General features: G+C 38.4%; 1 protein-coding gene across 3 annotated transcripts in view; it reads right to left on the reverse strand.

Annotated features, from left to right (window-relative positions):
- The window catches only part of diaph3 (diaphanous-related formin 3), a 339063-nt gene that overhangs the window by 306462 nt on the left and 19529 nt on the right, over positions 1-13072 (reverse strand). Inside the window, exon 2 of one of the 3 annotated variants that reach the window (XM_084101804.1) lies at positions 6216-6248. The exons of the other annotated variants lie outside the window; for them this stretch is intronic. Coding sequence (XP_083957930.1) covers positions 6216-6248 — 33 coding nt within the window. The remainder of the gene's footprint in view (positions 1-6215; positions 6249-13072) is intronic. 3 annotated transcript variants of the gene reach the window in all.

The following is a 13072-nucleotide window of genomic DNA, read 5'->3' on the forward strand; positions in this document are numbered from 1 at the left end:
AACAGTGTCGCGCCGCGTTCCGAACATTGTTTAAACGACATACTGTACATCGTTATTGTGGTATATTAAAAATTCCTATCGTAACAAAAATAAACACCGGTATTCGGTATGAACCGGTATACCGCCCAGCACTACATAAAACCAATCAAACTCTAACATCTGCTCCAATCTCATCTGCTTGAGCAGTCAAGTGATGAATCTGCATTTTTGCGGATTACAGCCCAACAGATGTCTGTTTTAAAAAATTAAGTAATTTTTCACTACTTTATTTGCTTATTAAAAGCCTACTTTAAAATTGTTTATAGTGTATTTCAATCCATTTATTAAGCTAAGTTTAGCACGGCAAAATTGACTCGGCCCTTTACAAGTAATTTGCATGCTATGTATTTGGTTGCCATGACAACTTCACATGCATGCTGCTTTCTGTAGTCATAGTAAAATAACTTCAATATTATATGGAGTTACACGGAGTGTGAATGTGAATATTTTCTACAGTAAAAATTTTTTCACACTATAGAAAAGCTAAAATGTGATTAAAATGGTGACTGACAAAAGCGAGTGGCTCAGTCTGAACTGAAGTTCAAAAGCTTTCAGATCTTTATCAAATACCCACTTTAACCCTGTGAACATTGTTTATGATCAGTTATAGCTTCCTTATTGTAAGCAGGCGTTCATTAGAAGTCATTCAGCTCCACATTCAGCATGCCTAACAAACAGAGCGTCCGCAGAGACAGTGTAACTTGCCGTCGATTTATATCGAGATGGTGGGCCCCCGCATCACACAGATAATGATTTCCTAATTGGATTAGATTTGTCAGAGAGCTGTTTTCTCTCCCTGGGCCTGTGGGAGCAACAGGGAGATGATGGGAGATTGAAATGTCAGTGTTGGCTGAAAAGGTAGGTGGTTTATTTTCAGAGGCCTTGCCCCCTTTCTTTCAAGGGGTGGGTGAATTAGCAGCAGTTATCTTCGAGATTTTTTTTTGCCAACGCCACCCATTGCGCATTATCTTGGCGAGAAGGAGAGCAACACGCTGAGATAATCAGCAATGACACTGATGTAAAATTAATTAAACACAAGCAGTAGATCAGAGTGTAGCTAGCGACTACAGTGCACAGAGCCGATGCAAGGAGCAAATGTGTGGTGTCTGATACCAAACGACACCATCATCTGTCTAATTTTGTTTGCCATTGCCCTAAAGCGCCTCTTCGCTACATTGAGTGATGGCACTGATCAGTTTAATCACAGAGATTCATCCCCAGCGGAGGGAAGAAGCGCTTTGCTATTCCACACTCGTTACCGGTGAATAGATAAATAAATATGTGCAGCCGCTACCTCGATAACAACAACAGGCATCATACCTCAGCCGACACGAGCTGATCTAGATGATGAAGTGCTTTTCAGGACTGTTTAGGTGTTTATGAGTGAGTCTGCGGCTTACTTTCATACAATCTCTCTCCCTTTTTCACCGGCATACACTTTGATGTTACTAATGGCTCCATCCCCTTCATTCCTCTTCTGATCACTCCACCAGACCCCTCTCTGGTAATTCAGCCTCTCAGCACCAAAACACATTTCTACCATGACCAAACATCAGCCCTCACAAAAGCCCTCTATTATCTAAGGACATGATTCACTCATCAAAAACATGTCCTACACGATTCTGCCACCCTACAAATTCTGCAAATTTTCTCCAAAGAATTTTTATATCAACAGATATTGTTGTTGTTTTTTAATGCCCGATACCGATATCTTAGAGAGCAGGGTGGCTGATATATCACACTACATAATTTAAAGATAGTAAAAACAAATGCATAACAATTGAAGAAATTTAAGAAATAACTAGTAATAAATCATTTGAAAAAATTAAATATAAACTTGATAAATCTGTAAAATAAACAGATTTATACTTTAGATGGTAACTTCTTGATTCTGTTATCATTCTATTATAGTATTTTTCACAAACACTATGAACAACAGTGCACTCAGCAATCTGGTAAGTCTGTGTGCACTGGGAATCTTTTTTTTTTTTACAAAAAGACAAGGCTATACAGTATATGACCTGCATATGGCATAGCAGCAAGCTGGATGTAGTGTAGCATAGTCTGAAATCAAGAAGAATTTAAATTGTCAATCAGGAATGTCCAATGACAGCGTAATTCTCTTCCTGTCCGTATCCAATTCACAAAGACAGATCGTTATGCACAGAGTGCACGCTTTTTTATGCAGTTCTATTACTAATAATAAAAATACTTCTTTGCACTTTGTTTAACAGTTTATTTTCTGATAATTTATCAGAAAAAAGTATCGGCTGATGTCAGTAATTAAAATATCGGCCTTGACAACAGTCAACCACTACCAAGATTGCATCTGCTCATTTAATTTAATCTCCATTTGTCATTCATTTTGTCTCTTTTCTTACTCATTTCATTCATGAATCAATCCAGTCATGTGCTCATTTCAGACTGCACCTGACTTTAGGGTGTGTGATAGAGAGAGGGAAAAGGAGTGTCCCAGCGGTGTCTACCTCATCATAATCCTGATTACCCTGTTCCTGGGTCTACCTTCCCTCTGGCAACGAGAGACCGAGAATCGATACCAAACCAACACAAACAAAAACACATTTTGATGCCAATCCATAATGCAAAAGAAACTAAACATTTTGAGAGAGAGAGAGAGAGAGAGAGAGAGAGAGAGAGAGAGAGAGAGAGAGAGAGAGAGAGAGAGAGAGAGAGAGAGAGAGAGAGAGAGAGAGAGAGAGAGAGAGAGAGAGAGAGAGAGAGAGAGAGAGAGAGAGGGGGATTAAATGACCCAAGAGGCGAAGAATTAAAGAAGAGAAGATTGAAATGTATTGAGGAAAGAGGAAACCTGGTGAAGAGATGATTAGTGAGTAAGCATGGCAGAAGGGAGGCGAGAAGGAAGATTTGAGATAGAAGGAAGGATGGAGGTGATTGCAGTGCTAAATACCAAAGTTGGTGCTATTCACCATGAGGGTGAAAAATGCCCACTGAGTTCCATCGATAAGGTGGTCTAGGTGCTGTTTAAATTAACTGACTGCTCCAGTCCATGACCTAAGTCCTCCATCCAAAATATTTCATTACCTTCTGCTGCTGCTAGAGGAAACAGGTCCAGCTGCACAGGCTTGATACAACATTTTTCACCCTCAATGTTTAATGAAACTCATACCAGTACATGAAATTCTAGCATGCTTCAGAATTCAGCTCACTGCTATCCTTGATTCATCATACTTACAAAAGAAATTGAGAAAATCAATTGTCGTTTAAAATAAATAAAGAACCAATGTAGGAAAATGCGCGAACAGCGGGAAACTCTGTATATTTGCGCAGTGTGCGCATGTCAAAAAATCTAGGCTATTCTGATTTTTTCTGAGGCTTTTACAGTATATTGTTCATATCGATATTGTAATTATATCGTATCGACCGAAATTAAGAAAGATATTGTGATATAAATTTTGTCCATATCGTCCAGCCCTATAAGCTACACTTTATTGCCAGAACACAACAAACACTTGATGTTTTTGAATTCTTTATACATTTTCAGTCATTTAAAGCTGCAGTCCGTAGTTTTTCCTCTTTGTCGCCATCTCTGTTCGAAATCTGCAATTGCAGTTATTCGAGGAATTGTCAACTTTACGTGGGTTGTGCCTCGGCAAGGCACAGCGCGGACGAATCCAATTGTTTTGAGGAGAACGTGCGGCTGTTAGTCACCACGCCGGTGTGGATACTGTCATTCGGAATCACAGATTCTACTTTTTAGAAGTATGACCTACATAAGAATTTTCACCGGAAAATGTAATCTGAACAAGTAACATCCACTTTTGTTCTGACCAACTAAGGGGAAAAAAGCATTGCAGTAAAACATGCTGATTAAATCTAACGATCGCTTATATCACGTCAAACCGTGCAAATTATACTTTGTTCTCAAATTGTTAATGTTAACAACATCAGCATTGCGTGACTACATTTAATGCCCTTCCGATATTTATCCTTGTTTTTGCATGGGCCCGGTTGCAGTCTCTTTTTTTCCTGTAGCCACCCCGAAGTCTTGCATTTTACAACGGGTGAATCCAGTTGTCACTGGTGATTGTCGTTTGAACCTTTCTGGATGCGCAATTAAATTGATAAGTTTAATTATATCAAGTGCTGTGAGAAAAAGCTATAAATCTCCACCTCCAACATCCTCACACGCAACATAGCCTACTAGCCGAGACACCTTCTTTATGTGTACAGATGTGACGTAATGACGCAAAGACATGCTCGAATTTTCTGCGGAAATCCACCAGTACCACTGGAAATAAAAACATTATTACAAGCTTACCGTTATGAATCGAGCTAAGGCAAGCAGATAGTTTTGAACACTGGCTGGTTATGTACTTGCTCAAATTTATTTAGAATTTTTTTTAACCCAAAAAAGTTACGGACTGAAGCTTTAACAAAATAAATATCTTAAGAGAAAAATGTATTTACATTTTTGCATGTGCTAACAGATTATATTGTTTCAAGTCATAAAACAGGTTTGTGTTGCCTGACTTTGATGGCAAGTATCTTTGGCACAGTTTGCAGTGCAGGCTGCAGTATTAATAATATTACACATGTTGTCTCTCAAAAATGCACATAGTAGCAGCTAGGATGCAGATGCAAATTTATGTTCATTAACAAAAACAGTTACATCTGTAAAAATGGTAACAACCTCATTTATATATGGTAAAATTTAAATATTCTGACTATTTGAGTTTAATCAAAATTAACAGTTGGTCTTCCATAGTAGCATAGATCATGATAAACGCAGTTTATGGACCATGCGCACCTCACATGAAAAAAAAAAAAAAAAAAAAAAAAAACGTGTATAAAAAACAGTAGCCTAAACACATTTAGTATAAATGCACAAATGCTAGCTTAATCACAAAAAAATACTGTAAATATATTCTATTACTCCATTAATGCATGTCTACAGGGTGGGCCATTTATATGGATACACCGTAATAACATGGGAATGGTTGGTGATATTAAAGTCCTGTTTGTGGCACATTAGTATATGTGAGGGGGCAAACTCCTCAAGATGGGTGGTGTGTACTAATATATACTAATGTGCCACAAAAGGACTTTAATATCACCAACCATTCCCATGTTATTACGGTGTATCCATATAAATGGCCCACCCTGTACATTAATAATATAATACAATTCGATATGATTGCATTCATGGTGATTTGTAGATGGAAAAACCTTTTAACTGTATCGTTTCGCACAGTGTTTCTCCTGTTTGTCAGTGCTGTTTCATCTGGCTTTAAACTAGTTTAAATCAAGACAATTTGTATTCTTTGCTGAATTCAAGCACTTCTCACTGGATTCCACAGCGCTGTTTAGTGGCCGCGTAACCGAGACGTTTAGCAAGTAAGCGCATGTGCTATAATAAGCTCATGCTGCGCTGCCGAGTGGATAAATGGTCCGTGGCGGCACGGTTCAAATGAGTAGCACTAAACTTTTGTTCGTTAAACATTTTATCGAGCATTTATCAAACTCTTGTTATCGTTTTATCAAGGAAAATTATATCACGATAATTACCATTAAGGTTTTATCACCCAGCCCTAATTTTATGTTGAACAAGGCATTTCCAGTTTCTCTGGTTATTTATTATGATCAATTCTTACATCCTGATTGTCAAGTTTCCTGAGTTAATTCAGAATTTTGTTTTTGTTAGATCTAATAAAATTACCATGAATTTATAGAAAAGAGAGGAATTATTGTAATGTATTCCCTGTTGACAAATAGACACTTACCATGAGCTGAACAGCTTCACAACAAGTTGTATAAGTTTTACAGATACATGCAGCCTCATTAGGGATGTATATAAAGCATGAAACATGCTTGATAAAAGGCCATTCTCAAGTGTTAGACGCACAAGAAAGCAAGCAATTGTCTCAAGGAAAGCTTTAGAAAGATTACAGATTAGTAAAAGCTTTTTTTTTCTCAAAAAAACTGAGCTGACTGTGAATGAAATGCTGTGGTTAGTATGAGACTAAAATACTGTGTTAAGCATGGGTCCTCTAATAGTCTGTGATATGGGGTTAATCATATCAGAGAGGAGGAATCAAATTTAAAATGTATGCTTGTTGATAATGAACAACAAGACAGAGAATTAAAGAGTGAATATTTGACAAAGTGAAGGAGAGAAACCTGAATAAAAGGACTCTTACCACATCATCTGTAAGTGTTCTGATGTTTAAATGCTATAAACAGTGTGTGTGTGAGAGAGAGAGAGAGAGAGAGAGAGAGAGAGAGAGAGAGAGAGAGAGAGAGAGAGAGAGAGAGAGAGAGAGAGAGAGAGAGATGATTAGAATGATTTCACAGTGACACTGAAGATGAAATCCACAAGACAAAGCATAAAAAGCATTAACCAACTGAGCCTGCAAATGAGCTTCAAGAAGTTACTTTTTCATACTATAACATCTATGAGAACAGACGGGTGTGTGTGTGTGTGTGTGTGTGTGTGTGTGTGTGTGTGTGTGTGTGTGTGTGTGTGTGTGTGTGTGTGTGTGTGTGTGTGTGTGTGTGTGTGTGTGTGTGTGTGTGTGTGTGTGTGTGTGTGTGTGTGTGTGTGTGTAATTATCTTTGCGAGGACCAGTTTGAGTTTTAGACCATTGGAGTGAGGACAAAGAGTAAAGTGAGGACATTTTGGCCAGTCCTCACTTTCTGAGACCCATTTAAAGGCCTGTTTGAGGGTCAAGACTTGGTTTTAGGGATACGGTTATAATTAGGTTAAGGGTAGGTTTAGGGTAAGGGTTGGGGTTAGGCACTTAGTTGTGATGGGTAAGGTTAGGGTAAGCGGCTAGAGATTGCATTGTGTCAATGAGTGTGAGTGTGAGTGTGAGTGTGAGTGTGTGTGTGTGTGTGTGTGTGTGTGTGTGTGTGTGTGTGTGTGTGTGTGTGGTGTGTGTGTGTATTCTGAATTTCTCAACTGTAAAATCTTTCTCAGATCAAATATGTTGATTAGTCCAAGTGAATTGTCTGCATATACATGTATGAAGAAATAATTGGAAATGCAATTATCAAGACGAGAGAGAAGCCAACTAATTTAATTCTACACTGCCATCCCTTGACAATTACAAAGGGACCTGAGCACAGTGCTTCATGCACATTAAAGACCAATTCAGAGTTAGAGTGTCAAAAAGATGAGATGTGAATTGAATTGCATACAGTGCAATTTAGTTACTGCTCTCTATGGTTACAAGCTCACCATTGCATTCTGCCATCTGTTTAGAAGACAAAAGTTTCATAGGCGATTGTAAATGAGAAAATGTTCCTTGGTGACATATGAACGTGCTAATATGCAATTGGAATGTCTGCATGTTGGATTAAGGACAAAATTAGACCAATCTGTTGCTTTGGATCACACTCGTGCGCTGAGGAAAAACTGCTTTTGTGGTGCTCAGGAAAAGCATGTTTGCTAATGCTGTTGCGGTATTTAATTTTGGAAATTCTTTAGAGGAATGGTTTGCCAAATCTCATAAGGAGGAACAAAGCAAACAAACAACGGCACATTTTGCCCGTATTCTTAGTCTAGGTTCTTGCCAGTCCTCCATTAGAGGAGAGAATTGGGTTATTTAGCAGTAACCCAGCACAGCTCAAGCAAACAGTTCGACTCAATCCCAGATGGCAGGCATTATAATCTGTCAAACTCCAAATCTACATTTTCACAGCCTCCCTCCAAACATTCACATGCACTATTAATTCAGCTAGTGGTCCACACAATAGTCAAACACACACACAGTTATTGGTGGCTTGGCCAAGAATCACAGCCATCAGTCTTACTTCATTAATGGAGTCAAAACAAATTCACATACTTCGGTGTAAACATGCTGTGCTGGTGATCAATCAGAAAGTCTGTGCTTGGGAAATGACCTTCATTAAAGAAACACAGAACTCCAAAAACACAAAACCTCTCAATCACAGAAACCTCTCAATTACTGAACTTAGCATGAAATACCAGGAACAAGACAAGTGACCTTCTGAAAGACTTTTGAGAGAACCTTTATGCCAACAAAAAAACACCTCAATGAATAAAACGTCAATTTGGAGGCAATGGAAATACACAAGTTTCTTATCGCTGTTCTACATTTATAAAATAAAATAATAAAAACTCTCCTACATATATACATATTTATAACCTTACTATACCAAAGATTAAAGCATCAGAAGTGGCATCAACTTCACAATGCACTCAGTAAGCCAACATTAATTTAAAATTCAGCACTTTAAAGGTGATCTAAGCGATGTCACACGTTTTTAGGCTGAAATTTTATTTTCTGAAAATTTTGTCACATACAGCAAACATCTCCTCACTATCTGCTAGCTGCATGTCCCCTGAACACACTGTAAAAAACACAGTCTCTGTAGACAGCCCAGGCTCCACAAACGGCAACAAAAACAAACTGGGCCAGCCTGGACCATGAAACATAACAAACAGTGTTCCAGCCAAGCGTGCAGCACAAGCCCTGAAAAGTGAAGCCAAAGCGCCTCGATCGACCCCCCGGTGACTGGTCCTAGTATAGGTCATAAACCCCGCCTCCCCGTGTTATTCAACGGGACGTGAGACCAACTAAACAATTAAATTATACTTCAAATATATTTTTTCCAAAGGTGGTTTCTGTCATTTGCTGTCGTTTTTATCACGCTGATGTAAGTTCAAGTGTCTGTTTTAAAAATAAGTTTGTTTTTAGTTAGTTACGTGATGCTATAAAAACGGTGGTGTAACGTCATGATTGACAGCTGTGATTGACAGGTTCTCTGAGCGAAGTAGTCACTGAAGCACCAACGGACTTTTTTTTCGGGATCTTCGGAGGACTGAGGAGATTGAATTTATTTTTAAAAAGCCTCTTGTTGTACTGCAATCAACAGACATCAAAATTCATCATGATCAAAAATCAAGCGACACGGACAGACATAGGCCACTTAAAAAAAGTGCAGGGAGAGTGCATTCTGCGAGAGTGAGGGCGGGGTGTTGATTTCACGGCTTTACTTCCTGCTCACTACTGCGCAGGTCTGGTCCAGAGATCGCTACTGCGCAGACTCAAGTCCCAAGATGTCAGCGCCATATCGGGACACTGGCGGCTTCAGTTCTCACCAATGGAAGAGAGCGAAGGGGCGTCGTCCATCTTTTTTTACAGTCTATGGTTCCAGCCAATAACCAACAAGAATGATTTGGGGGTGGGGGTTGGGGGGTTAGTGAGCATGCACATGAAGGGGGGTGTGGGGAGTGGAGGAAGCATGAAGAGGGAAGTTAGCTAGAGGAGAGATATCCTAGACAACGACTAACGTTAGAATGATATTCTTTTGAATTTTGATATGGCCAACACACGGCATTCCGATGAACAAATAGCAAAGAAGAGGGAAAAGGTTTCAGGAAGCACGGAAGGGAGGGAAGGGGACGGGATGAGGAGGAGGGAGAGTCGAGCTAGCCTCCGTTTGTGTGACAATACTTCAAACGTCAACAAGAAGTGACGTCACCCAACATCGCTTAGAGCACCTTTAAGTTAAAAAAAATGACATTAATTACACCCCAAATGTGCCTATTGCACTGTCAATTTACAGAGGGGATAATGAACCTGTAGATATAAAAGTAGATTAAAATACAAACTCACTAAAAAATGTGAAAAGTAATTAGATGAAATAAAAATCGTGACCATCAAAAAGGAAACAAATATTCATGAGCCTAATTGTAGAACCTTCCCTCTACTTGTCAGTCACTCACAGTGTTTGTTTTCTCAAACTGGCTGAGAGAAAAAAAATAATTATTTAAAACATATCACAAACATGCAATTAAAAAGAAGCTGTTGTCATACTCAATTTAGCAGAGACAGCAAAAACATCTTGTGCTACTTGGCTGTAATTATATTTGCTTTATAATTATCTAAATATCAGGTGGTCCTCCCTCCCCTGTACTCTGTATGGCAACTAACATTTCTTACAGCTCTTGAAATGATTCAGTTGCTAAAAACAAAGCATTAAAACCAAATTTCACAACTAATTAATTTGCAAGATTAATATTTTGCAACCCATGTAAAAATGTAGCTAAATCCTAGGGCCTGAATATGGTGCCTTTATTCCCTCTTAACTTTTTGTTGCCATAGAGGAGTTACACCTTGGAAGCAGGGAGGTAATTGCAGTTCATACCTAACCTCAACCTCCCGATCTCTGCTGGGGACCAGCATATGGTAGCTCGGCCAACAGGTTTAGCTTCAATTCAACTGATCTCAGGAACAGTTATCAGGGAAAGCGCCCCTGCCTTCCTCAGAGCTAAAGCTAAACTAGGGCTGACAAAATGGCTGAAAAACTAAATTTGAATTTTTTTTATACTTAAATAATATTCTAAGGAATGACTTCAGTTAGGAAAAAAAAAAACTTTTGTCTATCTCCTGAAGCCACATGAGGCCGCAATAGGCAAAATATTAAAGCACTGTATTAAACTGTTTATAAAGCAATGAAATAGCATGACTATCTGTAAAAAAGAAAAAGTGCATAACGTTTAAACTAACGTTTATAAATATTAGAGATGCACCGACTGCAATTCTCTTGGCAAATTCCGATTTTTTTTTAAAGTATTATCTGCCAATACCGATTTTATTTTCTAAGAACTATAATTGACAGCATATACAAACAAAAGTCAACTTCAAATGAAAAATATTCTTTTCATTAAAAAAAACAATTAAAAAGTCAGTAATAAAATAAGAACAAATAAATGCAAAAGAATAAAGAGAGAAAACACAGCTTTAAGTTTTTCAGGTGGGTCTAACAGTATATTAAAGTAAGAAAGACTACAGAAATTGAAGTAATCAAATGTAAAATAACATTGGATAGGCTTCACTGTAAAAACTAAATCCAGATTAATATGCCTACAAATTAAAGTTCCAAAAGCTATTCAGTCAAGACTAGCAGAGTGATTTTCTTTGTCTTTTGTTCTTTAACATGACAGACAGCAGCAATAATATTAGACTGCTGTCACTTTAAGAGCTTATGCACGGATCCAATATACTGATACACAACACGCACAATCTTTCTCTACTGTTTACATTCCAAAACTGACTGTGTTTGACTGAATACTCGCCAAGATGGGCATTGACCATTTTGTGTGTATTTGACCGTAAGCCACTCATTTTGGTACTTGTGCAACCAACAAGCTGTTTGAGAGGCGGCATTACGTGCACGCCACTTATATAGATATATATATCATCTTAAATCTGACAACGCATCTCTAATACGGTTTGTTAAAAATAACACGTAAAACAGACAGACACTGTTTGCATGTTTCTGTTAATGGATACACATTCTGGCTTCCCGGTGACATTACAACAGCGATGATCAAAAAATAAAAATAAAAATAACATGGGCAAAACAGTCACTCTTTGTACACTTAGTTCAATGCGAGTGCTGCCGTATGCTCGAATATGACCAGTCATTTACGCAGCAAAAATACCCCTGGAGATGCCAGGGGACAGCGAACCTTATGGAACCTTACCCTGAGCCTAAACCACAACTCCAACTCCTTCATACAAGTAAATATAAATCACAAAACATCAGTTCTCACAGGAAAGTGTGGTAAAGCGCTGCTTCTGGGTGAAAACAAAATCTTCCCCATTAAAGGCTGAAAGGAAACAGCAGGTTCAATGGTCCCTCTGTGAAGCACTTGAGAACATAAGAGTCATGTTTCAGAAATTAAATAACTTTACACAATGGAAGAAGACTCTCACAGCTACCGGGGCGTGTCTAGACTTCTGCGGTTTTGTTATTCAACTCCCCACCGACGTTCTCACAGCCCTCAGCCAAACCACCATCTGCATACTCGTATTCAAATGTAACTTTGCCCCTATACAGACTAATACTAACGAATAAGCGGCGAGATAATTATGTTCTCTAAGCACATACACGCTCAATTCATTCTGTGCAGACAAATGTAAAATCACACTGAATTTTAACAGTCTGTCTTCATTCGAGTTGAGTTCTCAGCAAATAGTGGAGCAAACTTCCTACTAATCATCATTCACAAGAAGACTTACAACCTGATCAGATGAAACCCTTTGCTGGAGAGAAAAGAAGTATAATCACAAAGCAAACATAGAAATTTTATACTGTACATTGGTTGGAAAAACAGCTCTATGAAAGGTCAAACCATTCTGACTGAAGAGTGGGGACCAGTCAAACCCAAACAAAAACAGTCAGTGTGTCAAGAAGGGCAAGCAGTGGGGGATCCTCATTAGAGCTAAGGCGAACTGCAAGGATTGAGTTCAGGTGTACTAATGAGATCAACACACCCATCCACCGCCTGGCCAGCCAGAGATCTGCTTCACCTCAGCCAACGGATGGTGGGCTAACCGCCTACAGTCAAGATGAAGACCAGAAGAAAGATGATTACGAGTTATTGAGGTCAATCTGTATATACTTGTGAAGTATATAAATGCAGTTACAGCAAATCATATAGAAGACAATATGAAAAGGTTAAAAGATATATAACCAGGGTCCAAAACCACCATGCACTTAATGCATATAAAAAATATTTTTGGCGAATAAAAACTGTTGCTTGCCACTTGCAGGTTTGCCAGTAATGTTAAAGTCATAAAAAAAGCATTACTGTTTTTATTGAAGACAACACCAGTGCTGCTTCTAACTTTTACTAAATTGGAAAAGTCACCATCAGAAGTTTCTCCCAAAAGAAGTTTCTTTTTTTTCCTTTCCAGAACTTAACATTGAATACAATTTACAAAACGGACAAAATATGAAGAACAAAATCTCAAGGTGTCTTGATGTTTTTGGTGACAAGTGCAGTTGTGTGTCTGGATGTTCTTGTGCATTTTGACCTCCATTCAAGGGTGATGTTGCATTGCAGTGAACACAACACTTTGGGTACAATGGCAGAGCAAAATTATCCCTGAGGTTTCTTTAACACTCTCAAACTCACACAAATGACAGGGCTCATTAAAACAACCACAGTAAAAGTATAAATGCTTCAAATCAATGTCCACTGAATAAATTGAAACCTATTCAAAGCATTTTCATTTGG

The sequence above is a fragment of the Abramis brama genome (assembly GCF_963993115.1).
Source record: "Abramis brama genome assembly, chromosome: 23".
In the NCBI taxonomy this organism is placed as follows: Eukaryota; Metazoa; Chordata; class Actinopteri; order Cypriniformes; family Leuciscidae; genus Abramis; species Abramis brama.